General features: G+C 39.5%; 1 protein-coding gene across 2 annotated transcripts in view; it reads right to left on the bottom strand.

Annotated features, from left to right (window-relative positions):
* The window catches only part of znf609b (zinc finger protein 609b), a 74,043-nt gene that overhangs the window by 27,526 nt on the left and 20,369 nt on the right, over positions 1 to 26,148 (bottom strand). For both annotated transcript variants that reach the window (XM_087179409.1, XM_087179410.1), the window contains exon 2: positions 24,360 to 25,245. In XM_087179409.1, the coding sequence (XP_087035535.1) occupies positions 24,360 to 25,118 (759 nt within the window). In that variant the 5' untranslated portion in view covers positions 25,119 to 25,245. The remainder of the gene's footprint in view (positions 1 to 24,359; positions 25,246 to 26,148) is intronic.

Below are 26,148 nucleotides of genomic sequence, written 5' to 3'. Positions count from 1 at the left end.
GTGTTCCTGATGCTCATTATTTATATCAATAAAAACCTAATCAATTTTAGCTCCAGTATAGCTTTGCCTGGATGAGCTTTGATTTTATTTTCCATGCTAGAGGGAAAGGGGAATTACTTTGTTTCATTTGCCACAAATAAAAGTGAGGAGCCAGTCTAGTGCCACTCTACGATAAAGGAACCATTTATTATGTAATGGTATAAACTGATTACAATAGAATGAAAGTGGAAAGGGGACCAGTGTACAATGCACATGAACAATGCTGCTCCATTCCCAAGTTCTATCAATGGACGAGTGAACAAAAGGACTTTCACTCTGGGGCTGCAGAATGCAAACCCACATAGTGAAATGCCTGACGTCTTGTCCAGGGTTTCGAAAAACCACATGCGACTGAGCTACACAACTTGCCAGATTACACAAGGCTCTACCCGACGCTCAGCCGATGCCAAATTCCAAGATTTCTTCCCTCCATGCAAGACTTTACAGATGGATTTTGAAATCTCCCCCAAAACCACAATGCTTCAATGTCACGCAAACCTTTTCTTAACTAAAACCCCATGCCGACTCCTAGAGAAAGCCACACTGGCAAGAATAATGTTTAACTGGCTGACAAAAAATTCCTATGAATCTTGGACTGGTGTTGAGCATACCTCACAGTGCTGACAGAGGGGGAACTCTGCCTGGATTTCCAGAGATCACACAATAACTCGCCCATGGCAGACGGACACGTGCTGCACTTTTTACTGGACACATTAACTTCAGCTTTAACTTGTTTATTAGAGTTGGGATTAAGAAACTGAGCACTGAGCTTGGACACGGATTAAGAAAGGATTACACTGCAGTGTCATACTGAGACACCTGTCTTGGCTAAACTTATGTGGGTGGTGTGAGGCTTGAATACAGTTGACCAAATTAAGCTTTGAACCTTTGTTGGACACTCGACTTAAGTCAGCAATAAAAGTGTCTTAGCCTGACTTAGAACCAGTGAAATGTGCCAACAGCTATTACTCTACTTAATATTAAATTTACTATAATAAAGACATGTCACAAAAAATGATCTGGAAGATTAGTTGATAAAGTTTTATTTCACACGTACATATATCCCAATTTATTTCTATATAATCTCCTAAAAAGTTACAAGGAAAGAACCATATCATTTGGTAACAGTTATAGGTAAAATAAAGCAGTTGGTGTATAGCCAATTATTTCTGAATGCTAACATAGCACAAGCTTGAGCTATTTATTCAGAGGACAGCAGGTGAGCTAAACATGCAAAATGTGTGCGTCTACACACAAACATGCTCTTCATCATATATGAAAAATAAAGTTTCCAGGAATAAATTAATGAGTAATAAATATTCACTGGGGTTTCAAATGGAGCAATTCATCTCCACACAAACTAAATAACTGAACTAACCGAAATAAGAGTCTGAGAACTTTGTCTCTATAATCGTCTCCTGTAATTACTACCGAACTGCATCGTTCTCTTCAGCACACTTTCACGAAATTATTAAAAAAATAACAAACCTGTAAAATAAGGCATTACCAATTTGTTTAGTCATTTAATTTGGTCCAGTGGAATTCATTTACTGTGACCTTGTGATGTGTGATACTGGTATTATCATTTCTAAAATGATTAAAAAAGAAGAAAGGAAAAGAAAAGAAAATAAAAAAGTTAATATCTAAAAATGGACGATCTCCAAACTAATATCACTTTCATACACAAACCTCATGTTCAACACAGGATTATGAAAGCATGTTCTGGTCACATGAGACTGCTGTTACAAGTCACACAGAATCATGTCTGCAATTGTAGTTCAATACACATCACTGCTAAACCATAGAATCGCACTTTTTCTGGTGCTTTTTCTGCATTAGTTCCTGTAATAAAACACCATGAGGAGTTTCTCTACATGTGTACCTGATTTTGTGCACCCCCCCCCCCCCCCCCCATGCCTTCTTTGTTTATCTTACTTTTTTTTGTCAGACTGGTTTGATAATCGGTTACAATGCCGTTTAAAGGGAGATATCCATGCCTGACAGAATTCATGTTCACCCTTTCATACCGAAGTCGAGACCTGTGTTTAACCTTAGCTGGAAGCAATGTATGGTCCTGAGGTCAGGTCCGATAACACACACCAGGTCAGTGAGATTGACCGCAGATATGGGTTTATAGTCTTGGTCTCTGACCATGAAATGTAAATAATTCACAACAATAACAATGTATATAATACATAACATTAAGCTAATGCATGTAGGCTACCTTGAAGGCAATGGAGTATGTGGTTAACTCAAAGTGCCTGTTAACACATCTCTGTTGTATTAAGAAGTGATAATGCACATAAATTCACTGATAACATTTAATTTTAGAATGGACATTTAATAACTGGTTTATAACACACTACAATGTAGTTGTATGTTAAGTGTCTATTAATATACTGTATTTGTCCAAAACGTAAGTTCTACATACATTTACTGCACCATTTACTATATTGCCAATATCTGTATATAAAACGTTCTCCAGACGTTGACAAATACATTAGTACAATCTTATATTTGCATACGACTACACTACAGTGCGTCATACACGTTTATATGCTCCTATAACTGCTAAATAAGGGGAGTTAAAGTACAGTGTTGCCCATTCATCTGACTTTTTCTATGATTGATGTGAATTACTGTGCTATTGTGATTTGGAGCTGATATGATAAGTCAATTAATCCATTAGTCTATCAACAGAAAATTGATCCGCCACCTTTCTGATAATCAAATAATCGTTGGAGTCATTTATTAAGCAGAAAGTCCAAAACTTAGCTTGTTCCCACTCCTCCAATGTAAGAATTTTCTGTTCTTCTTTATTTTATATAATTGCAAACTGATATTTGATATCAGTTTTTATGATATTTTATAGACTAAATAACTAATCAATTCATCCAGATAACCAATAACAGATTAACTGATAGTGAGAATGATTGTTATTTGCAGCCCTACTGCGAATGTTAAAAGTCTAGGAATCAACCAAATGGCAACCAAATCACAGTAACCTGAATTTTCCGGTCCTGACTAACTGATTCAAACTGACACTGGTTGATTGTTCAACCATTCAACTGTATAGATCTTCCAGCTTGATAAAGCAAATTCAACCCCATTTTCAACATCAAAAGGAAAAAACATCTGTCTCGTAAAGAGAAGATGTAATTCTTCCTGACACAGAGGTCCATTATTAAGTAAAAATGAATCCTTCCAGAAGTGCCATTAGTTGGCTGAGTTCAGTGTTTCCGCTTCAATATGTAATTCTTTTTGACTCCGGGGGCAAAGCCTTTGAACATCTTTGGTGAGTTACTGAGGTCGGAGGCCAGTGGAGATTACACTTCTTGCCGGCTCTGGTTGGTGCCTCTTTCAGCACCACTGACAACCAGCTAAAGAAACGTTAAAAAAAAAACAAAAAAAACGACCCAAGACCCTTTATTTGGCTGTCATACGAAGAATATGGAGACTGGTAATCTCTTAATGAATTTAAGAACAGAAGCATTTCAATTCTAACCAGTGGAGACAACTGCAATGTAAAGTCTTGTTATCAGCATGCAATCACATCACTGGGTAGCTTTTAAAGTGAGCCGTATTATTGCGGGCATTGAAGTAACATGGTTATTAGCATTAGACTACAATTGAAAACAAATACACAAGCCTCATCTAATTTGATTACAAAAATGTTCAAATCCGCCGAGGGACAGAAAAAAAAAAAAAGACATAAAATGACTGGATTCCCTTTCAAGTTCTGAAAGCTCACTCGATTGTTTTCAAACACTGCACAATGGCCTAATTCCTTTACTGAAACCACATTGTCATTCTCTTTGAAGCTCGGACTAATCACAGAAACTGAAAGAGAAAACACAAATAGGAACACCTGACATCTATTGTACACCGCCAGCTGGCAAAAGGCACTCAGTTTCTAGGCAACTCTTCTTGGTTTTAGTTGCTAATTGTGCTTTCAGGAAAGCATAACCACACATTAATAATACAGAGAGGAAACTAAGCTGTGATGAAGTCGGCCACCCATGACCTACAATCTCCTCATGAGTAAGCCAGAATCTCACCGTCAATAGTTATTGTGTGACGAAGAAATTGTTTGCCATATGACTCTTTAACATTACAAGCCTACACCCTGCATATAAATGACTCATTGTCTCGTATGACAGACTAGAGGAGTTAAAGTGAAAGTAGCATTAATGTAAAACACATTTGTATTTTATCTCGAAAGCCAAAAAAAAAAAAAAAAATTGTTCCTTTACATCGCCCACACTTTTAACACTTTTAAAATACAAGTCAACCCCCATGTTCGGGAAATACAGCAGTGAAAGATGAGACATTAACATGAAAAACGTCTGTAAAAGCAACAGCTTCATATGCAGAAGAGCAAACTTTCATTTCACAACCCGGAGCAACAGCTGTGAATTACAGCCTAACTGTTACAAAGACAAGTAATGCGTTCGTGCTTGCTGTAAATTTCAGTAATAATCAAATGTAATATCTTTTTAGTGTGACACATTATAGCTGTACGCTGCAAATCAGAGCTACTATCCTACCAAGGCCCTTGACTGCACTGAAGCAAAAGAAGGTACACAAAGCTTTTTCAAAGGGAAACCTCTTCAGAGAGCATGAGAGGCTTTACCTGTGGAGGCATCTGCACTCCCCGATGAAAGGACAACAAACATTAGTCAAGAGACGACTCCTACGGCTTCTAGCAACATGATGGGAAGTAAAAGTGATATAAAAAGACAGAAGGCACAAGGGACCGCAGGGTAGAGGACTGAGCCAAGATAAGTGGAGCTTACCAATTTGCTCACTTATGAAGCAGTGGCCTAATTTTCTTATTAAAGCAAAGTCACACAGAGGAAAAAACTCATCTCCTTTTACTACTACTATCAAACAGCACAAGTAAAACTAGACCAATATTTAGTAAAAACTGGGGGTTTGTTTACAACCTCTCTGACTGTCTACTACTACTCATATATTTTATGCTGTTGGCAAAGTCCGTGTGTCCCCAGATTTTAGTAATAAACTTGGGAGTAAAAGGTAAAGTGAGTAAAATAAAACCCATCTAATAAAAAATCGTGAATTGAACTTAATGCTTTTTGGGTGAATTATAAAAATTATTGAGTAATAAAAACGTAACACCTTGTTTTAGCTTGAGCATGCCCCCTTTCACATATTCAGACAGGACTCAAGAGACTGTAACCAAGCTATCCTCACATTTACCATGTTCACCATCCTAGTTTAGCATTGGGATGCTAATAAGCCCAAAATTGTACAGCTGAGACTGATCGGATATGGTTGGGGGCGATTGGACGCATATGTTGGTTATTGGCGATTGGTTATCTGTGATTGGCTGACAGCCGAGTCCATAGCTGGTTGTTTTTTTGGGAGTGATTTTGGACTGGTGAAGTGGGGCTTGTCCAGTGGCACTCGAGGGGGGGTGGTGTATTCGATTGGTGTATTTGTGTTAGAATCTTTTCCTGGCACTGTGCGTTTGCAATGTTGGCAAATTGCTTTGTTGAGGTCCTTTAGCTTGCCGGTTGTGTCCGCTTTAAAACCAAAAGAATCCCAAATAAGTCATTTTTTATTCTTTTCACAACAAGCTCTTCCATGATTGCATTTGCTGAAAATGGCATGTGGGGAGCGGGGACTCCTTTGCCCCGCCCGAGGAATATATCGGCAAGCACTGGTTGTTGGATTGAGGGTGGCTGATCGGAAAATTATTGCCCAACCCTAACAGGACTTTCATTATTTTTCTACATAATTTCATGGATATCCACTTAATAGTTGTTGAGTAATTTTACTCAAACCCATGAAAGTCAGCTGATATCCAACCGCATAGGACACATCCTCTGCGGACCATAAATATCTGTACCAAACTTTCTAGCAATCATGGGTTTATTGTTATTCTTTAATGTTACCTGTTATTCTTAATCCGAACAGTCATTAGCTCATGAAACTATCCAAATTAGTTAACACTTTCTACTCAGTGAAGTAGCTGTAAAGCTAAATCTTTAAGTAAACTCCTCGGTATATCTTGTTACCTCAAGCCAAGCTCTGCCCACCAACTTAGGCTAACAAGTAGCTGTGGATTGGAAGTATTACCTACATTTCTTGCTAAGAAAAGTAGGTAGCTTAGCTCAGAGATTTGGCAGGCAAGCTGGATGCCTGGTTGGCTGACTGGGCTTACACACAGCAGGTGGTTTGGTACACTTTCTCTTGTCTTGGGTCAGCTTGACCTTGTCAACTTAATTCCTTCCTTTCCTCTTCCTGGACCAGCCGGCTGCCCTGAGCCTACGCCTGGTATTGTTTGTTTGATGACAGGGTGGGGGTTGGGTGTCATGAGCACTAAAAGCTCTTCACATAGCAACTGAGCAACCAAACAACTCTTTATGTTTAAGCAACACATAATGTATACACACATAATAATGCAACTAATGATTGTTTGGATTACAGATTGATCTACTGTCTTTTTGCCTATAACATGTCAGACTTCCAGTGGCTTGTTTTGTCTGACGGTCCAACACCCAGATATATATCCAATCATGTACAACAAAGAAAAGCAACACATCCTCACATCTGAGAAGCTGGAATGAGCAAAGTTTTGCTAAGAAATGATGAAAACGACTATTTGATTATCAAAATAGTGCAACAAATGACTATTTTTTACTTTTGATTAATCTGCAGATTTATCTTTAATCAATGGATTAATTGTTTATCATAGTGTACGAAACGTCATGACAGCTTAGTAGAGCTGATGTGACATCCTCAAATGCCCCAAAATAATTAGTTTATAATGATAAACAAAAAGGAAAAGCAGGAAATCCTCTCAATTGCATATGAATATGTAGCATTGATTCACTATTTTTGCTTGAACAGTGACCGAATAATCAAAACAGTTGCCAATTATTTGTCGTCGTTGCAGCTCTAGTCTGGTTTCACTGTTAGTGGGTGGCGGCTAGATTTTCTCAGCAACATATGATATTGCAGCGCAGTTAACTGGCAGTGCAACACTGCATAGTGGTACAAGTATTCATTCTAACACTGTGAATATGTCAGAAGATTACACAGTCATCAGCTAGGACAGGTTTGAACTTAGTCCTATCTAGACGCTGATTCTGCTGGGTTCTTTTAGCGGTTCTCTTTCCTTTCTCTCTGTCTCCCATTACTCATCCTCCCACTCTGACCATAGGTCAGTTGACAACAACAGTATCTATTACAACAATAAGCCACATTCTTGTCAAGGTCACCCACTTGCGTCCGACAGGCAGAGAGGCTGTGCTGGGAGCAGAAATCCAGATAAGCTAAGCTGAGCCTATGAGGATTTCTCTCTCGCCAGCCCTCTCCATACTCATAAATCTTATCTCACAGCAAAGGGAAACCTGACAACACACTGAGAGGCTGTCATCAACAGCTCAGCCACCTAGATTCCCACCCAAATACCAATGATTCACTCTTTGACTTCTTACAAGTGTGTGGTTTTGACCAAGGCTTTGAGATCAGACTGGAAAAGAAATCTAGCTCCGAGTGTTGTGGGCTCAGTGTTTACGATTCACCATAATGTTGACAGCTGTGACTAAAACTCCAGGTACATACCTTCCTGAATTCAAAAGCTTAGTGCAGCAGAGCAAAATAAATTCTCCTCGACATACTATCCAGACACCTTATCAGCTAAGTAACAAATGACATTTTACAAGTCCCACACATTATACAAGGAAAACAAGTTGTTATTCAGGCTGTGAGATTTCCCTAGAGCTCCTAACCTCAAACTATTTATAGATGTTCTGTTAGTCTGTTTCCCTTGTGTTGACGCTCTTCTGTGGGTGGTGCCTTCACCAAACATTAGAAAGACAATCCTAACCCACACATAAGTGAACACACTTGTTAAAAAAAAAAAAAAAAAAAATCAAAACGATGCCAAATTACTTTCTATTGTTTTGTGGACTGACACAAACAAACAGAAAACAATGAATATTATACTTAGCCCATAGACTTCTCACTTTCAATGTGGGTGCCAGAAACTTACGCAACATCAAAATTGCAGCACTAGGTGATATATGCACTTGAATTTGGGCAATATAGCAAGCTATAAATAATTAAAACACTGAAAAACCTCTAAATATACCTACACTACTACAGTCAGCAGATAACCGTTGGGAATCTGCTGAACAGCTTCCAAAATCCATTCACGACTTGTCAAGTTGCATTCAAAGTTTTAGCTGTTCAGACAGAACAGCAGATGATAAAGGAGCAGAGGGTAAGGCCAAGGCTGTGGGAGTAGAAATATGTCTGTAGATGTGAAGGAGTGTACTGCGCTCTGTTCTGCAGATAGTGCTTGAGCTGCACTCACTGCGTTGTCCCTCATGCTGCTACTTTCACTGGGGCTTGCTACTCTGATTGACCTCTACGGCTGGCTGTCTCACAGAGCTCCTATTGAACCATGTCTATCTTAATGGGAGGTGAGGTGCACTATTACCGAGTGCCAGTTGTTCCTGCACCACAGCCTCAAAGCTCTACAGAGTTTTACACCTTAATACACTTTGGGACAATGAATGCCGTAGCTCGCACCACATGACATTTCGACACTCTCTCTGGTGAGAAGGGAAAATACTTGAAAAGGCAGGTCACTTGAAGAACGTGGCGGGGTAAGTTACACCACAGTTTATTTTCTGATCCACACAGCATGTCTGTGACTTGCTTGATAATTATAGTCTGGAAGTGACTTCGGTATAATTGAGGGAATTACGTGAGAAGCTTTTTCTGGAGTGAAAAACCTACCAAAAACAAGCCGACCTGGAAATAAATCTACTTCAGCAAGAATCAAATCAATCTAAAAGCTGTTTGAAAAGGTTTAAAACGACTCAGTGGATGCACTTTGGCCTAACAACAGAAGCCAACTGAGCGCTCAAATGTTCCTAAGACACTTGCTTAATCAAAGGACATGTGGCGACGTGTCAACACAGTACAGCACAGTCATTACATTGCAGGCGCTGGTGGGGAATCTCTAAACAATTTATATCTCCGTGCCCTTCAGCTCATTAAAACCACTAATAGGTCAGGCTGCAGGGATGTCAAGGGAGCAGGAGTAAAGTGAAACCCACTATAACACACCAAATCTCCCCTCTCTCTGCCAGCTGCTTAGCAGAGGTCTGCTGCTCTCAGCCATCAGAGTTTGATGACCTTGTTAGTTTGAGTGCCTAATCTGCTAATGCCCTGATAAAAATAAACAGTCATTGCAGTCATTGTAGTCCCCCCCTCCGCCATGTCTGCAGCTGCTATCCATAAACACAGATGATACTTCCATCTTTATTTATCCTGGGCTCTTACTGTCAAACTGACAGTCTTAAGAGCCAGCGAGGTCAGCATTATGTATTGTCAGTTAAAGTTAAATGCCGTTTAACATACTTTGGATTTTAAGATATAGTGTTAACATTTTGGGGATGACGTATTTTTGTAGACCAACCTGGACGTTAGCATCGCCCTGGTTCCCTTGACAAAAACACAATGGGATTTTTCTATTGGCTTTTGGATTACTGCAGAAAATAAGATGAAACATGGAAATGTCTCAAGCTTGTGTTAACCACTGACCTTATTTCGCTCATCTAACCAAAAACCCATTCAGAAAATCCACTGACTTTGGAACAAGGGAACCAGTAGCGCTAACATGCTAACTAATTTCCAGGTTTTAGGTCTGATTCCTGCAGCACTGTATTTGCTTTTTATTTTTAAAGGTTTTTCAAGTACATTTATTCCTAACACTTTGCCTCTTTGGAGCTTAATAATTCATACCCAATACTACAATTGAGATGAGGCTGGAATAAATATTTAAACTCACAGTATATATTAGAAATTCTGCAAAAACCTCCTGTGACAAGTCACTGGTGGTTTTTCTGTGCTTACTCTTGACTTCCACAAAGAACAATCAAGCCCTGCAGCTAACAGCTACACATCTAATACAGCGAACAAAATATGAGTCTGGTCTACAAAAATCAAGTACATACACTAGGCTATATTAAAAGATTTGAGATTCGTCTAAACCAGTTCAGGATAAAACCCCAGAAGTATAGTCTGAAGGTCATGCAGCACAGAAACAAAGTCTATGAATTCTTGCATCAGACTTTTTAAGTATATTAAATGTCCCATTATTCAGCAATAACCAAATTGCCAGGACCTCCAGAGTAATATCCTCAGCTATATTATCAACAATAAAAATACCATAATAATTGTGACATATGACTTAAGTGAATGGATTAAACAGCAAAATGTCTCGCTCTTCAAGGGATACATAAACCTAATGGATATGATTAAACATAATTTAGTTTTCCAGATGGACAGAGAGGCTCCACTCACAAAACATAATTGAATGTGCGAGCTCAGCTCATCGCCAAGGACTAAACAACTCCCCAGCCTCCACTACAAAGAGGAGCTCATTTCCATATTAACTTCACCTTTATTGATCCACTGACACATCCTCTCCTGCCATTACACCAACACCCTGAAGTCCTTTTGGGATATTTGGAAATGGTGGTGCCGGGGAAGAAATTACCTCAGGAATATCTAATTAACAGGAGGAAAAAAACACTGCATCCTTGGTAATTGTATATTCTTTGGGTAGAGGGTGAAAAGTCTTCTCAGCAAAACAAAGATTAAATGGGCCATGATTTCAGGGAGCTTTCCCTGTGTATCAAGTTAAAAATTTTATTGCAAGCCATCAACCCCTTTTCCCACCTGTGCACAAATGAAGCAACCTTTTTTTATTTTTTATTTACGTTCCAAAATGATTTCACAGTTAAAACAAGGGGATCTAAAGGTGAAGATGTTGCGCAAAACCAGTGAGAATTAACACTTAAAGTTGCTATTATCGATATTTTAATAAAAAAGTAATGTAATGACAATGTGAAAGGATCATCACCAGAATCTGCAGCTCACTGTGGCTCCAAGGAGCTTCACAGTGAGTTTCAGCTCATTGTTTAGCTGTCTACCCCACAACTTCACTGTTTTGGTTCACTCACCGCTGTCGGAGTGCCATTTTCAGCCACAGGAAGCAGCTGTTTTCATTTGAAAAGCTTTTTAAAAAACCCCACTGTACACTATCTACTCAACACCAAACTGCAGACAGACACAGTCAGGGACTAGCTGGTGAAAATAGTGGAACGTTTAGCAGCTAAAGAGCCAGATATTTCCCTCAGGAGTTTGTAGAGACCAAGACAGAGCTAAAAGAGGGAATATGGGATATTGGATTCTAAATGAATGATCATGTTCTGATGCTCTGTAACTGTTGGGTGTGTAAATAAGCAGCTGTTTGCTAACACATTCACCACATTTGCATTGGACATTGTAAAAACACTGGAGATGCACGGGAATTACAAATACTGAACTGGAAATCCAAACAACAATGCAGTCTGAAAAAGCTAGTTTGTGATTTATCCAAGATTAACAAACGCCATTAAATGGGGTTAGTGGAAGTCCGCCATCTTGCTTTAAAACAAAGACAACCTCTCCTAAAACTTAATTTAAATGTTACACTACATGACATTACTCTTTTGGGGGGAAATGAATTTTGCATTGTACTGCTGCAAAAAAAAAGTCCAGCCACATTCATTTTTTTGACAGATGACCCTACATTTTTTTTTTTGTTGCCAAGTTGGCATCCCCCGCATGTCAACCCTCTGGTCCATCAAAATTACTAAGGCTTTAAAGCACCCAGGATATTTAACCAGCACTTTCAATATGGAGTTTGCACGTTCTCTCTGTGTTTGCATGGGTTTCTTCCAGGTGGCTCTCGTTTTCCTCCCAGTCCACAGGAATTCATTTTGCATGTATTGGGGAAAATAAAATGCCATTCATTATAAATGTGAGTGTTGACCCCGGGAAAAATAATAGTTGTTAAGTTGTCGGCCACTGAGGACTGTGATAAAGAGTAATATCCACCTGGATTCTTAAATGTTGTTTTTTGCTCAATTATGTAGTTACTTAATCATTTCCAACAGTACTAGCCACAACACAGCCTCACCCGTAACGGCAATAAATAAAAACCAACTGACAGGACCGCTGACCAAATGGCTCTGGAACAGGGACTGAAGAAAAACACAGCAATATAGGATGAATACGATTTTGACAGCAGACCTTTTTCCTCTGCCTACAACAGATAATGTAACGCTTCTGTATTCAAGGACACTGATGCAGTCTCCATTGAGCATATCAACATTCATAAGAGGACTCTGCTGTGGCAGGGGTGACTTTGATGCATGTGGTACTCTTGTTTAAGGAAAGGAAACAGCATGAGAAAATCAAACCTTCATACACTGGAGACTATAAAAGTCATTGGCACACAACCAATGTTTGAGGAGAGGTACAAGCAGAGGACAACCTACATTTATCACTTATGGCATTTAAGGCTTTTAATGTAGTAAACCATACAAATACAAATAAGTAACTTTCTTGACGGAGGAATAAAAGCAGCAGCAGAAAATGCAATTGCAGAAAATCTATTGGTTCTAATATTTAACATTTAGCCCATTAAGATCTTCGCTCCGGATATGGAACTGCTATTAGGCTATTATAACTCTTGTTTGGCAGTGAATATCTTCCAAACTCAGCATGCACTTTAGAGTTAATATTTGGCTGACTCATCTGCAGTGGAGAGTTGGTTTATATGGTGGTTCTGCTGATAATAACTTCATCATATCTCTTTATATATTGTTATTTTAATACACTTGCCCCTGCATGGGCCAAGACTGGCCCTGATCAAAGGGCTTCTGCCAACTGCATAAATTTAAAACATAACGTAAACTGTGACTGACTCCTTGATGCCAGAATCAAATGTCATTCAGTTTGAAAAGATTTGGCAGCAAGCAAAGCGAAAACTTTAGTTAGGGCAGGGGGAACAGTACCATCCAACAGCGTTTGTGCACTTAATGCATAGATAGTTTATTTATTTATTTATTCCTCTTGAAGAGCGGAAGATTGGGGTGAGGATTTAAGGGATTCAGTGGTAATGAAGCGTTAAGTTGTTGGACTGAGGCCCAGGTCAGTGAGCCACACTATGCTTTACCTCATTCTCAAACACTCTCTTTTCCCAACATGTTTAACATGAAGGGCTTCAATGTAATGGTCTCATGAGAATCACGCTTTGCTGAATCAGTAAATCTAAGGGCAAATACTGCTGAACTGAAAGAATAAGCCTTGAATGAAACCTTTTGCCTTTGCCTATATTTCCCCCCTCACATTAATGAAGTGTGGGTAATGTTTTGCTTTTATAACCTGATGACATCCTAATTTATGATCATTTAAAATATTTTTTAAATTGACTGGAGCATAATTTCTCCCCATGATTTTCAACTTTAATGACACTTTCTGACGACATCAATAAAAAAGCCATTTTTAGTGTAACGATGAAATGTCTTTGTTTAAAAAAAGAAAAAAAAACGCAATTTGTGTAATTTGAATAACAGAACATCCAATAGTTGAAAGAAAATTTTATTGGAAGACATTAGTCATTCATCTTTGTAAAGTGGAGCCGTGTAGACCAACATATTGCATGCAGGCGTAAGCTCTGCTGCTGCTGTCTGCATGTCATGGATCGAAAAATCTTTAGGAAAAATTTCAATAACAACTACAGAACATTTACATTAATGACCTTTCAAATGTAATGTTAATAAATCATTACTTCAGTAATTTGGTACTGAAAAAAAAGATACTTGTGAAATACAAACTGTTCCAAATTCAGTGCTATATTGTGCGTGCACGGCCCGAAGCATTCATCGCATCATGAATGTTTGACATTGGTCCCAAAGGACAGACGTGTTCTCCCTTTAATTTCTATCAGCGGTATAATCCCCTTTTGAAACCCTTTTTAGGGTGAATTAGAAAGGCCCTGCATTCAAAGAGATGAGTGGAGAGAAGGGGGCAGGAATAATCACAAGGGCCTAGCTGTCTGTGTGGATTAGAATGGGAAAGAAAATCCTTTCATCTCAGATCTGTACTTCCAAGCTTGGAAGCATGCATGCACAGTCTCATGCACAGACAGACACACACACACACACACACACACACACACACACACACACACACACACACACACACACACACACAATGAAGCAAATCTCAAATGCACACTTGTCATAAAAGAAAGTAGAAGACCTCTATGTTGCTAAATTCTTTCTTTTTTTTTTTTTAATATAGAAGAGGCAGTTATTTATGTTTAAACAGATGATATTCAATTATGCTCCAAATGGGCATGATAGTCACTGGATTAGAGAAAAGCTTGTGTAAAAGCTTTGCTCTCTAGACTGACCTCTCAGTTTGGCTCTTAGGCAAGACGGAGTGCAGACGAAGGCTCACACATGACCTAACTTGCTTCTCCAATTTCTCTTGCTGAAATGTGGACTGCTGCTCTATTTTTGGCAGACAGTCTTTTGACATCCAGCAAAATGTAATGAGAGGGATAAGCCCAGAGAACCTCCTCAGTCAGAAAACAACAAACTACCCCCCCCCCAAAACAACACCATCTGACAGATAAGAAAATGGATTAGCCATTATGTCTATTTGCTCAGTTGTCTACCTCCGTAAGGGTTTAACTGCGTGTAAAATGACAAGCCTAGTTGTGTGTAACAGGAGCTGACACTAAAAAGAGTGTGCGACTGTAAAAACATAAATATCTCATATACCCAGAAGATAAACATCAGGGTTTCCGCCGGAAAAATTGTTAGGCCTGGCAGCTGTTCTTGCTCTAATGGCTTTACTGCGAGTTCGATGACTGTGTTTCTTCAACCCGAGGCTAGGATAATGTTGTTGACTCGGCCGAGCTGCGAATGTTAGCAGTCTCTTCAACATCGCCGTCGCCTCCAGTATTCGGCTGTCTGAAAAACCTGTCTGAGGGTTTTTTTTTGGCTTTTACATTTCCTCTTTGATATGATCCCTAAATGTCACAAACCTTGTATCTGCGTTACTGACGGTTTGGCTATCTAGCTAAGGTTGCTACGTAATGTTAGCTTCCGATAGCTGGAACCGTTAAGCGTTGAACATCACTCACGTTTTAACCAACAGATGTCACTGGTGAGCTTTCCGACCATTATATCTTTGTTCGCAACCGAGCTGTTGCAAGGGTTTTCTTACACCAAATTCGTCAGAAACCTAAGCTTGTTTTAATGAAGTTAAACAATAACAGGATTTACAAAGCTATATACAACCCTGATGTCACTACGGCTTTATTTATTAGCTAATTAGGGGCTTTGTAGTGCAAATCTTCGAGGTTTCAACTAGCACATACTCCTTACTTTATTGAAAAAGGTACAATTCACCTGAACTAGACTTTCTCCTGCCTCGTATCTCAGAGGAGACACCCCAACGTAACTATGTACATCATCACAAGTACCCAAAACTGAAACAGTCAAACAAACCAAACACAAATGTGTATAGTTATTTTCTCCAAAGGCTATACGACCAAGTGATATTTTTAGGCCAATTATAGATAATCACACAGTGGGAGCGGGTGCACAGAACAGAGTTAAGAATCTGGTCTATATAGCAAGCCTGAACAAACTGTGTTGTTCAAAGTATCTTTTCTTTCCAAATGTCTTTAGGTAGGCAAAAATGACTTCCTGAATCAAGTACATTCATTATTGCATATTACATCTGATTTTACTGTGTATCATACATACATCATATCTCCCATCTACACTACATGTGCTTCAGCAGCAGGCTCTTAGCTCAAACCAGTCGCCCAGTAAACAATGTTTTGTCAGTCAACAACATATTTCCCCAACACAAAACACAAACTCAGGGTTGTTTTGGTTCAGACATGATCTCCTCCTTTATATCCAACTCAAACAGAAGCAAAGTACGTATTTGTCCACCTGCTACTTCACTTAAAATTGCTATCTTTATTTCAGATCTACAACAGTTAGTTGATTAATTGATTAGTCGAGTAAAAGAAAATTAATTTGTAACTATATGGGTGACTGATTAATCATTTAAGTCATTTTTCAAGCACAAATGCCAAACATTTGATGGTTTCAGGTTCTCATCTGTGAGGATTTGCAGCTTTTGTTGGTCTTACATAACTGCAAATTGAATGTTTTTGATTGGAGACTGTTGGTCAGACAAAACAAGACATGAACAAGACATCTGGGAAAATGTGATGGGAATTTTTTGTTTTGTTTTATAAACTGAGAGAAAAAAGAAAAAGACAAGCAATGGTGCAATGAGGTAAAGAATTTCAAAGCAGAAACATTAGAGATTCCCAGAACTCGTTTCATTTAACAAACTGGCTGCAAACAATCCCCTTAGAAAAGTACTAGGGGGAGGGCAAGAAACGTAATCCTCTCTATAATCACTCTTGCTCAAACACTGCCTTTCTGTTAACTTCCTCTTTGTTAAACTAAAAACCTTTCACAGGCAGTTAAGATCTTGCACTGCGAATGTTTCTCATTAAGTGCTTCATGGTCAAACCTGCTTCAATATTGATGATTACTTTAACATGTCCGCCAGAAAACATCCAAATTTAAAGGTTGAACTACCGTTAAGGGGAGGAAATTCTTTTCACATGGACAAAACAATGGAGATTGTGCAGAGACAAAGCCTTCAGAAACAAGTGAGAAATCCCCAAACATAGGCTGCAAACTCTTCTACAACCATAGCAAGGCAGTACAAACTTTGAGCCACCTCTTCACTTGCTGGTAGAAAATTCCAGTTGAGGACTGTGTGTGTGTGTGTGTGTGTGTGTGTGTGTGTGTGAGTGTATAGGGGGGGGGACGTCTGCTCCTCCCCACTGTGTGGGTTTTGTTCTGCTAATCAGACCACATGCCTCAAGGATTCAGGAATCCAAGAGCTCTCAGCCAGCTCCTCTCATTCCACATACAGCCGCAGCAGCCTGTGACAAACTATTCAGTGTGTAGGGGGGGTTAAAGACTCTATCCATTCATAACACTGTTCAACCCTCCCTCCCTCCTCTCCTAATCTCAGGCAGTTCTTTACCCCACCTCCTCCCCCTCTTACCCCTCATGTGCCCTCTCTCTCCCCTCTCACCACAGCAGAGCCCTTTTTTTTTTTTTTTTTATCTGTCTGCATACTGCACACTGGGTCTGAATAGGCTCATGGTTTATTATTAGACCATGGTCCAACCACACACCCACCACGGTTTTAAATAGAAAAAAACAGAACTAGGCCTACATCGAGTTAGTGCAGTGAAAAAGTCTTGATATTTGCCTGTCTCTTTCCCTGTTTGTTTTCTCCTCCTTCTTATTTCGGTTTGTTTCCTCTCTGTTCTACCCTCCCCTGCTTCTCTTGCTACTCACGCATTGAGAGGCGAAATGAGGCACGCTGGAAATTTGCAGGCTGACAATGGAAGACAGCTGCTCTTGCTGCATAAGTCTTTCATGAGCTGAATTAGTTGTACAAGCCTTCGCTCCCTTCCCCCAACACATGCCTCCCTCATAGCAAGCTGATCCAGACACAGCACAACACACCTTGTGGAAAGCTTAGGAGAGAAAAGACGGGGAGGAAAAGACAAAGCATGACAGAGGCTTTGTTTGACAGACCTGTGATTGCTTTTTGGAAAAGTAGACTGTGTTTTGTGTCGCTGTCGAAAATCTCAACATCAATTCTTAATGAATTCTAAAATGAAGGTTTTATTATGTTGTTTTTTTTTGTTAAAAACAGAAGGTGAGATCAAATTTCCAAGTTTCTAAAATGATTGATACTGATGTTAAAATAAACTATTACCAAGTTCCAATAGGGTGAATGCCAGAGGCTTTAACACACTGAGGATATGACCTCCCATTATATTCTGGAGCTCATATTTGGGATTAATTGGAAAGGGATGGATTCAAAAAGAAGGTATCTGGGGTCTCCAATTGTGTTACAGTTTTTCAAGACAAAAGACTCTGATCTCTCCTGCACTTCACAAACTAAATTACAACAACGGATAAAAAAGAACAATCAAAAAAGACTTCTCACACATCAAAACATGAGAAAAAAAACATTAATACAACTATGTTGATTAAAGAAATCTAAAATGTTTGATGTTACAAAATAGAAAAGAGCTGGTTTTCAGATTATGCTTATGAAAACCTAATGGAAACCAAATACTTGATAGTGGGAGTCACAGAGTGGTATTACTCACTCAACAACCGCATTGTTCTCATAAAAAGGAGCAACAATACGACATTCACACTCCCAGGATGGCGTCTCAGGGTTTATATGCACCATGATTAGTTTCGGGAAAATTGTCAAGGATGACTAAAAAACACTATTCTGCAGGGCTGAAACGATGAGGCAATTAATCTATTGATGAAGAAAAATAATGGCCCACTATTTTGATCATTGATTAATCAAGGTTTCCGAGCAAAAAAAATGAAAAATGTGAAATGTTCAGCTTTTCTTTGTTTTTGACGTGACTGCTAGTTATGGAAAACATTTGTTTTACAATATTATTTTAGACAATATAAGGATTTACTACATGTATGTAATACATGCCAGTACATGGTCAAGAGGACAGGACAGTGCATTAGCAAATAATAAATGAACAATGTGCCTTTTAGTGAGAATCTTGGGGAAAAAAAGGTTGATGAAAATTGCTGCTGCAGAATCTCACAATCCTTTCATGACTAAGAGCAATCACACTCATTCCTATCAGAACTCTTTCAAAGTCTTTCTCATGCCAGATTGTACTTGTTGTAAAAGCAAGCTTACTTTATAACCCAACATCAGAAGTGACAGTAAATCCCCCCCCCCCCAAAAAAAAAGCCTTCATGAGGCAGATAGATTGGGACACAAAACAACCTCAACATTCACTGTGGACCAGGTGAGAACAGGCAGACTGGAAAGACCTGGTTCCAGCATGAAATATTTCCCAACAAAGAAACCCGTGGTGCCTCTCGACAGTGATTTCCTGTACGACAAGACTATAAACTTCGAGGGCCAATGCATTCTTCTTCTAATTGAACTGAATCTGTGGTCTGCTGTGTGGGCTGAGGAATCTGGTGTAACGGGGTCTTATGCTTTAGTGATTCTCTCATACGGATTTCTAGCGTTACGGTCGATGACTCGTCTCTACAGCAATGTGAATCTGAAAATTGTTTTCAAGTGGAGGTGCAGATACACTGGAGTATGCTCTATGTACAGACCGGCTACAGCATGCTTTTTACTATTTTGATTTGCACTGGCACGTCAGTGAGGGATAAGACACTGTAAACCTTGAAAATGTGAGGTATGCGTGGCATGTGTGTTTGTCTACTGAGAAAAGCAGGATCCATGGACATTCACATTTAATGAAAACAAGAATAAAAGACCCAATCAATGTTATTATTACTACACCTACGTTCTTACATCCATTCTAATCGGTGTTCACTAATTAGAAATAACTAAATAGTCAACATTAATAACTTCCTTGATTTGACTTTATTTTTTTTAATACTTTATGTAGTCTAGTGTTTTGTTTTGCCTACAAGCTCAAAACATTTCACATTATTGTGAAGGCAGCGGCTGATGGCAGACGGGGAAAACACTTAGTGTCAAATGTTTTCTTCCTGTTGTAGTGAGGGACTCCCTGAGGGTGAATGCTTCACATGGGCACAACGCAGAAATCACAGCAGCTATGAACCAGGAGATAATTCACGCTTCCATCATTTATCTTCTTTCTATGGATATGTTGTTGTTATTTGTTTAAAACTCATGAGTCAAAGTCGACTGTGATTAAAAACTAACAACAATTATTCAGAGTTATTCAGTGATCATGCATTGAATGTGATAAACAATAATGAAAAATATCTTCATTTTATATCATCAGACTGAATGAAACTCTGATAAAATTCCTCCCTTGATGCGTGCAAGGGTCAGGTTATGATCAAACAGAACTAGTTCATATGATGCATTGTCCGACTGCATCGGAAATCAGAAGGGTTTATAGCTCCTGGAAGGCATGCATAACGCGGTAGTGGGTTGTACATAAAAGAATATTGTGTAAGAAATGAAAAAAGAGAGAGAAGCTCGAGCTGCTGGCTCCTGTTTCACCTCTGCACAGCCGACAAATCACAGCGTAAAGTGGGTGTGAATGTCCAACTGTCAGTTTTGGAAAGTTACAAGAAATGGTCAGACGCAGCAACCCGTAATATCACATTGGAAAGGCGTGGGAGGAAGGGGTTTCTGAAGCCGTTTATTTCAGTCCTGACAGAGTGTACTGGCAGCTTAATACAATCTCTGCAGAGAGTATACACCTAGGTAAGACCTAAACGCTCAAGATACTTGTTTGTGCAAGATGCAAGGAAGATATAGCATATTCAAACTATCATAAAAGCACTTCAGTACACTTTAAAAAATAGGAGGATTTGAGAGAAATTACATGTTTTTCTTAAATCTTCTGTGTAAGTGTTCTGTTACTAAAGCAACAACTGTGTTCATCTCTGCAAAATTAGCTTTACTAGAGCATGGACAGGTAAACTAACAGCCTCACTTCGTAGTGAGCTTCTTGATGTAATTTGCTCCACTTCTTAAAATAAGTCACAATCTCTCTCCTCTATTCCGGAGCCTTTAAAAGCCTTGGCACTACTTAAAAGGAATGAGCTGTAACACAATAGCAACAGTCAGTCAGGCACAGGCAAAGAGAGAAAGAACTCAAGCTAGCTCTCATGAGATCCCTCCACTCCCCGAGCTGGACATCAGCAGCAATGCAGAGTGGTGGCTGTGCTCTTTCATTCAAGTGCAGCCTTTCCTTTCTCCCCCCCTCCCCCCTTCCTCTATTCAAAGTAACATTGCCAATGTAATTTTCCATGAGAGCTGCTCCATTTTTCAAGGCCAGTGGCACATTGAGGGAGCTGATGAATGCCTTACTCCTCTAGATTTGTATAATGAGAGGTGGGAGAGTGAGACACACTCAGAGGTGGTTAGCACTTGTACGAAGGAAGTAGAGATGATTTATTCAGCATCCGAGAGCCAAAGCTTTGGGGAGCTTTAACTTAGGACACCGACAATGTAGCCACGCTATTACACCTCTACCATGGAGAACAAGATAGCTACTGAGACACATACTGATTAATGCTCGGATTACACAAGGACATGAGACAGCTAGTTCTTTTAAATGAACAGATAAGTTGTAATGAGGCTGACAAATTTCCAAATCTACTTCCCAACAGTATTTGATTTCTACAGTAATGCTGCTTTGTGGTAACATTTTTCATTTAACTGACCCTAATATACAAACGACACAGACACTTAGAGCAGGTGTAGGATAGCTGTGTACATGTTTCATTTACCTGGATATAATTCAGTCACATCATTGGCGAAAAGGTAAGAAGTTAAAGTGCAAGATGAAAATTTTCTTTTGAATTTACATTTTACAAGCTACAACAACTAAATACATGAAGAACATTGAACTTTAGCCCCACAAAAGGTGTGACAGCCCATAAGCAAGTATGTAGGATTCCCTAATGCGAAGCTGTGAGTCAGGTCAGTCGACATTGTTCACCCATTTTTCCTAAATCAGATTCCGTATCAATTTTCTAGTTTGTGCGAGCTGCAAAAAACTGTAGCCTGTGGACACTGAGCTAGAACTGCAATGACTGGTCGATTAACCAAAACTTAATCGAATTATTATTTTAGGCATTAGCAAATAAACCACACACTTGTGTTTCTACCTCCTCAAATGTGAGGATTTTATGGGTTTTTTTTTCAGCTGATTCATCAATAACGAAAACAATCATTCTTTGAAGCCCTACACCGAACACTAGCTACTGTGACTAGTGTGAGATGAAGAAATTGGATTCTGCTGCTGCCACATCTGTGATGAACAACAGTCTTGTGAAATGCTCATTCTAGGCACAGGGATTATGTTTCTAGCTGATGTTACGGTGGAGTTCAGGAGCTCTGCCGTTTGCAGCAGCCTTTGCTTCGACTGTGGCCAGTGGGAGTATCTGTTACAGAGCCAGCATGGCTTCAGTTCAATGGGCATTTTAAATACACTTTTGTGTTCTAGCTACTGTAATTGTAACTGATGTAAATTTTAAGACATGTTTGCTAACACACGTCTCTTGTACCGGGCAACCTGTCAAATGAACAGCACTGAGCTGCAATTTTTGTCTAGTGGCCACAGTTGGAACTGCAGATTGTGCGACATGCTTGGGTCCAAAATGTCTTTTTACAAAATTAATGGTTGTAGAGCGACAAATAATTCATATGCCAATTATTTTTCTATTAATCATTTAACCTATAACAGATTAAAAAATTGTCAACATCTTCAAATGTCTTGTTTTGTTAAAAAAAGTCCAAAAACCACAATTTTTTGTCGTTTTTTCTACAATTTTTGCTTGAAAAAATTATTGGAATGATTGATATATAATCCACTGCTATCAAAATAGTAATTATCAGCCATGTCAGAATATTATCCTTAGGAACTGTTTTTTGGGCGTGTGTCTGGTGAGCAACCTTCAATGGAATGAATGGGCGTCTTCATAAAACATGCAACATATTCTACAACCGGGATGTTCTCCAATCATTGCAGCTCATTTTCTCACAGGCTCAAATTTTCCCTTAAAACTGCCTTTCACCGATTCCAAAAATTAAAAGGCCGTTCAAATATGTCTGAGTAGACATTATCAAGCTGACTGGTGTCGACACTAGGGCTGGGTCCAAACAAAGTCCAATAGCCCTGAATGTTTTTAAATACATATATTGATTTTATTTGGTTTTATTTTATGTTTTGAGAAAAATTAACTTGCAGTTTTAACACATCCATTAACTGGGGTAGCCAACTTAAAAACTGCTCTTCAGGGCTAAATTGCTGTGTGCAGCAATATAATCACATCCTTTTTTCATCATGTTTTGAAGGATACTTTTCTTCAGTTAGCTATTTGAAAGCAGTTATGACCTCTCTCCTTTATTCACTGCTGTCAACCAATTCATGTTGTTGTTCGTCAAAAGCCTTTTCATTCCAAGTACATTATGATTACAAAGACTTTCCTGAAATTTCTTTTCATAGCGTTCGCTCCAAGGAGACTCTACAGCTTGTGTTCATGACTGGGTGTCCTGGATTTAAGGAATCAAACAGGCTTCCTCGCAGCCCATCCCCCATGCCACTTTCAGAGCAGCAGGAAAAACGACGAAGGCGTGCTTTGCACCAGCTCCCTCCCCCACATACTGCTCCACCAGGCATTACTGGGGCTTGTGGGATTAAGAATGGAACACGATGACAGACAAAAACAGTCCTCAGCACCTCCCTGCTCTGCTGTCTTTTATACTGCGAGAGCATGAAAAGGCTGCTATGAGGCATACAATAGACACAGTGATAGATCAACTCTGAGTGAACAAGATAAGTGTGGGTGAACAGCTACACGGATCTTTATATTGTTCTTGTATGACAATGTCAGCGTTGAAATTGTGTGAAGAAAAAAAAAAAAAGTAGAACACGATGTGACATTTACTTAACTTCACAGGCGTAATGTGATGTATATGGCTGACAGTATCTATTATATTCTAGACTGACATATGGGAACATTTCCCTTATCTGACATTAGGACTCAGGTTTCCATGTACAGTACATAACGCTTCCATAATTACAACAGATGTTGGTATTGATTTTTAACATGGTATTTTTTATTTTTTTTAAATATCAAGGCACTTATGCATCCTTTGAAAATGAATCAAGCCTCCACTGATAAGAAGGAAAGAAAACACCACGATTTGGGGTATTTCCTGTAGCTGGTCTCATATTCATCAAGAGTGGCCTTTTTCACCATGTGGTAATAAGAGAAAACAGAAGTAGATCTTTTTGTGCATCACATGTTAGACAGCTTCAGGGAAAGGAGTGCATCTCTCAGCCTGCTATAAGGAACAGGCTATCACAAAGCACAACTTCATGAATCCTACAATCTTCAGTCCTATAGTGTCCTACTGTATTAATTCACACAGCCGGTATTGTTTCAAAGATGCTTCTCACAGATAAATGCAACTCTACAGCTGTTGCTTTTACAGCAGTCATGGAAAAAAAACTCCAAAACTCATCAGCAGGCTAGTTAGCATAGCTTCAGCACTATGTTTGTGTGTGGATATGTTTTTTTAACTACCAGAAATATTTATTTTTTTGATACATATGTATTTAACGCTGCAAATAACTTTTAGCAACTTTATATAAACTATTGACTGTTAACTGTAAGATAATGGTGCAACATTAGCCGACTAACTGACAACTGCACATCCCTAAAAAAAGCATGGAATTAATAAGTGCCTGTGACAAAGACAAACATCACCACAGACTTTTAAATGAAATAATATATAACAAAACACCAAACAAATCCATGCAGCATGAAAAGAGAGTAAAAGGAAAAGCTTACCTTCTCATTTTTCACCTTCTTTAGCGTCTTGCATTCACTATTACCATTTTCCACCTCCTCTGGTTCAGTTTTTGTGGCCAATGCTGGTACTATCCCAACAGGTTCAAGTGCAATATTCCCCATTTGATTGGCTTCTGCCAAGTCCGTTGATTGTGTGTTCTCAAAGGACGTATTACGACTATTCCCCAAAGCGACGTGGGCTTGAGACACAACATCCTTCTCCGCAGCAGCTATTGCCACGACAGGGGCTCCATCTGTTTTGTCCTTCTTACTTTTCCCAGTTGCCCCTTCTTTCTCTTTTTTACCACTCAGAACACCTCGGGAGGCTTTGCCCCCCTTTTCCATGTTCCTTCCAGAGGTGGAATTACTACCAGCAGCTCCTGCACTTGCTGCTGTGCCTGTTGGCTCCCCCTGAGTCCGTCCTGTAGTTTCTTTTTTGCCCCCATCTCCAGCTGAAGCTTTGCTACTATTGTCTTTAGAGTTCTTACTGCGCTTGTATTTGGATTTGCTTTCCTTGCCTTGAGAGCCAGACACTGGACTAACAAACCTGATGTTGTCAGGCAATGCTGCCACTGCACTGGGTGGTGCCGCCATGCCGTCCTTGGTACCAGACATCTCAAGTTTGTCTTTCTCTAAGTCAGCGTCGAGGTCAATAATCAGATTTCCAACACCAATATCCCACTCATCCCCGCTGTCGTAAGTGTCCACCGCATTAGAGTCCACACCTTTCCCGCCTGCAGTGCCACCACTTAGGGACATTTTAGTGCCAACGGCCCAGGATTGCCTCAGTGAGGTCCGACACCCTCTCAGACGGTTGGGACTCCGGGGCACGGGTTAGAGAATCCTCACGGTCTACTCGTTCCTGTCCCATTTAACCACATATTCCCTAAAAGAGAAATAAGAAAAGAGTTATATTAGACTAATACTCCAGACATAGAAATAATATTACTACAGCTCCGCCATCACGGAACTGAGCATTTCAGAGGGTACAAGACACACAAAAAAAAATCATTTGATCATGGGCCAGTAATTCTCTGATGATCACTGCGCAAACCACTATGGTAATACCCACTGGTGTGACAGCACTGCTCGGAAACCCTCTCTTTATAATCACCTCCCACAGTCGTCATGGCAACCATGGGAAATGTAGCCTAAATCCTGCTTTGACAGCCAAGGTGGCCCCACTGTTCTGAATGACTGGCTCTCTTTTCACGAGGCACTGCTGATAGTGTCACTGCTGATAAATAAGGAGTAGCTGGTCTCACACACACCCCCACCCCCACATGGTTTATGGAGCCGTGCCTTTTCAACTCAAGAGCACAATGGTAATCTTGCATTAACAGAGGAGCTTAAAAACATGAATGAGCCAGTGTATGTCTCAGGAGAACAGTTTGTTGTATTTGCAAACACAATATAGCCCAAAGGTCATCATGTTTCATATCTTTTAGGAAGTAAATACAACATTCCTGTACACATCCCAGCTGTATCTAATTTTGGACCTACTGCAAAACAACCCCGATACAAAGAAAACTTTTAACTGTGTTTTCAATGTGGAAATTAAGTCTACTAAATTTATTTTCTCAATTTCCCAAATGTGTTCTCAGATTACCGTGAATTTAGAAGACCGGAGGTCCTTTTTGTTTTATCTAAATATTTGCAAATCTTTCTTTAAAAAATACGGCAGTGATTGTCTAAGAGTGGAAAAGGAAAATGTGTGTGAAGATGAACTTGTTTGTCGTTGAGTGAGTCATCTTTAATAAAGTTTAGTGAAGTTATACGCTGTATTGCA

This window comes from Seriola lalandi, unplaced genomic scaffold, assembly GCF_002814215.2.
Source record: "Seriola lalandi dorsalis isolate HSWRI2012SDOR001 ecotype SW California unplaced genomic scaffold, Sedor1 jcf7180002054835, whole genome shotgun sequence".
Classification (NCBI taxonomy): domain Eukaryota; kingdom Metazoa; phylum Chordata; class Actinopteri; order Carangiformes; family Carangidae; genus Seriola; species Seriola lalandi.
Note: the sequence above shows the minus strand (reverse complement) of the source record. Positions and strands in the feature narration are given on the sequence as shown.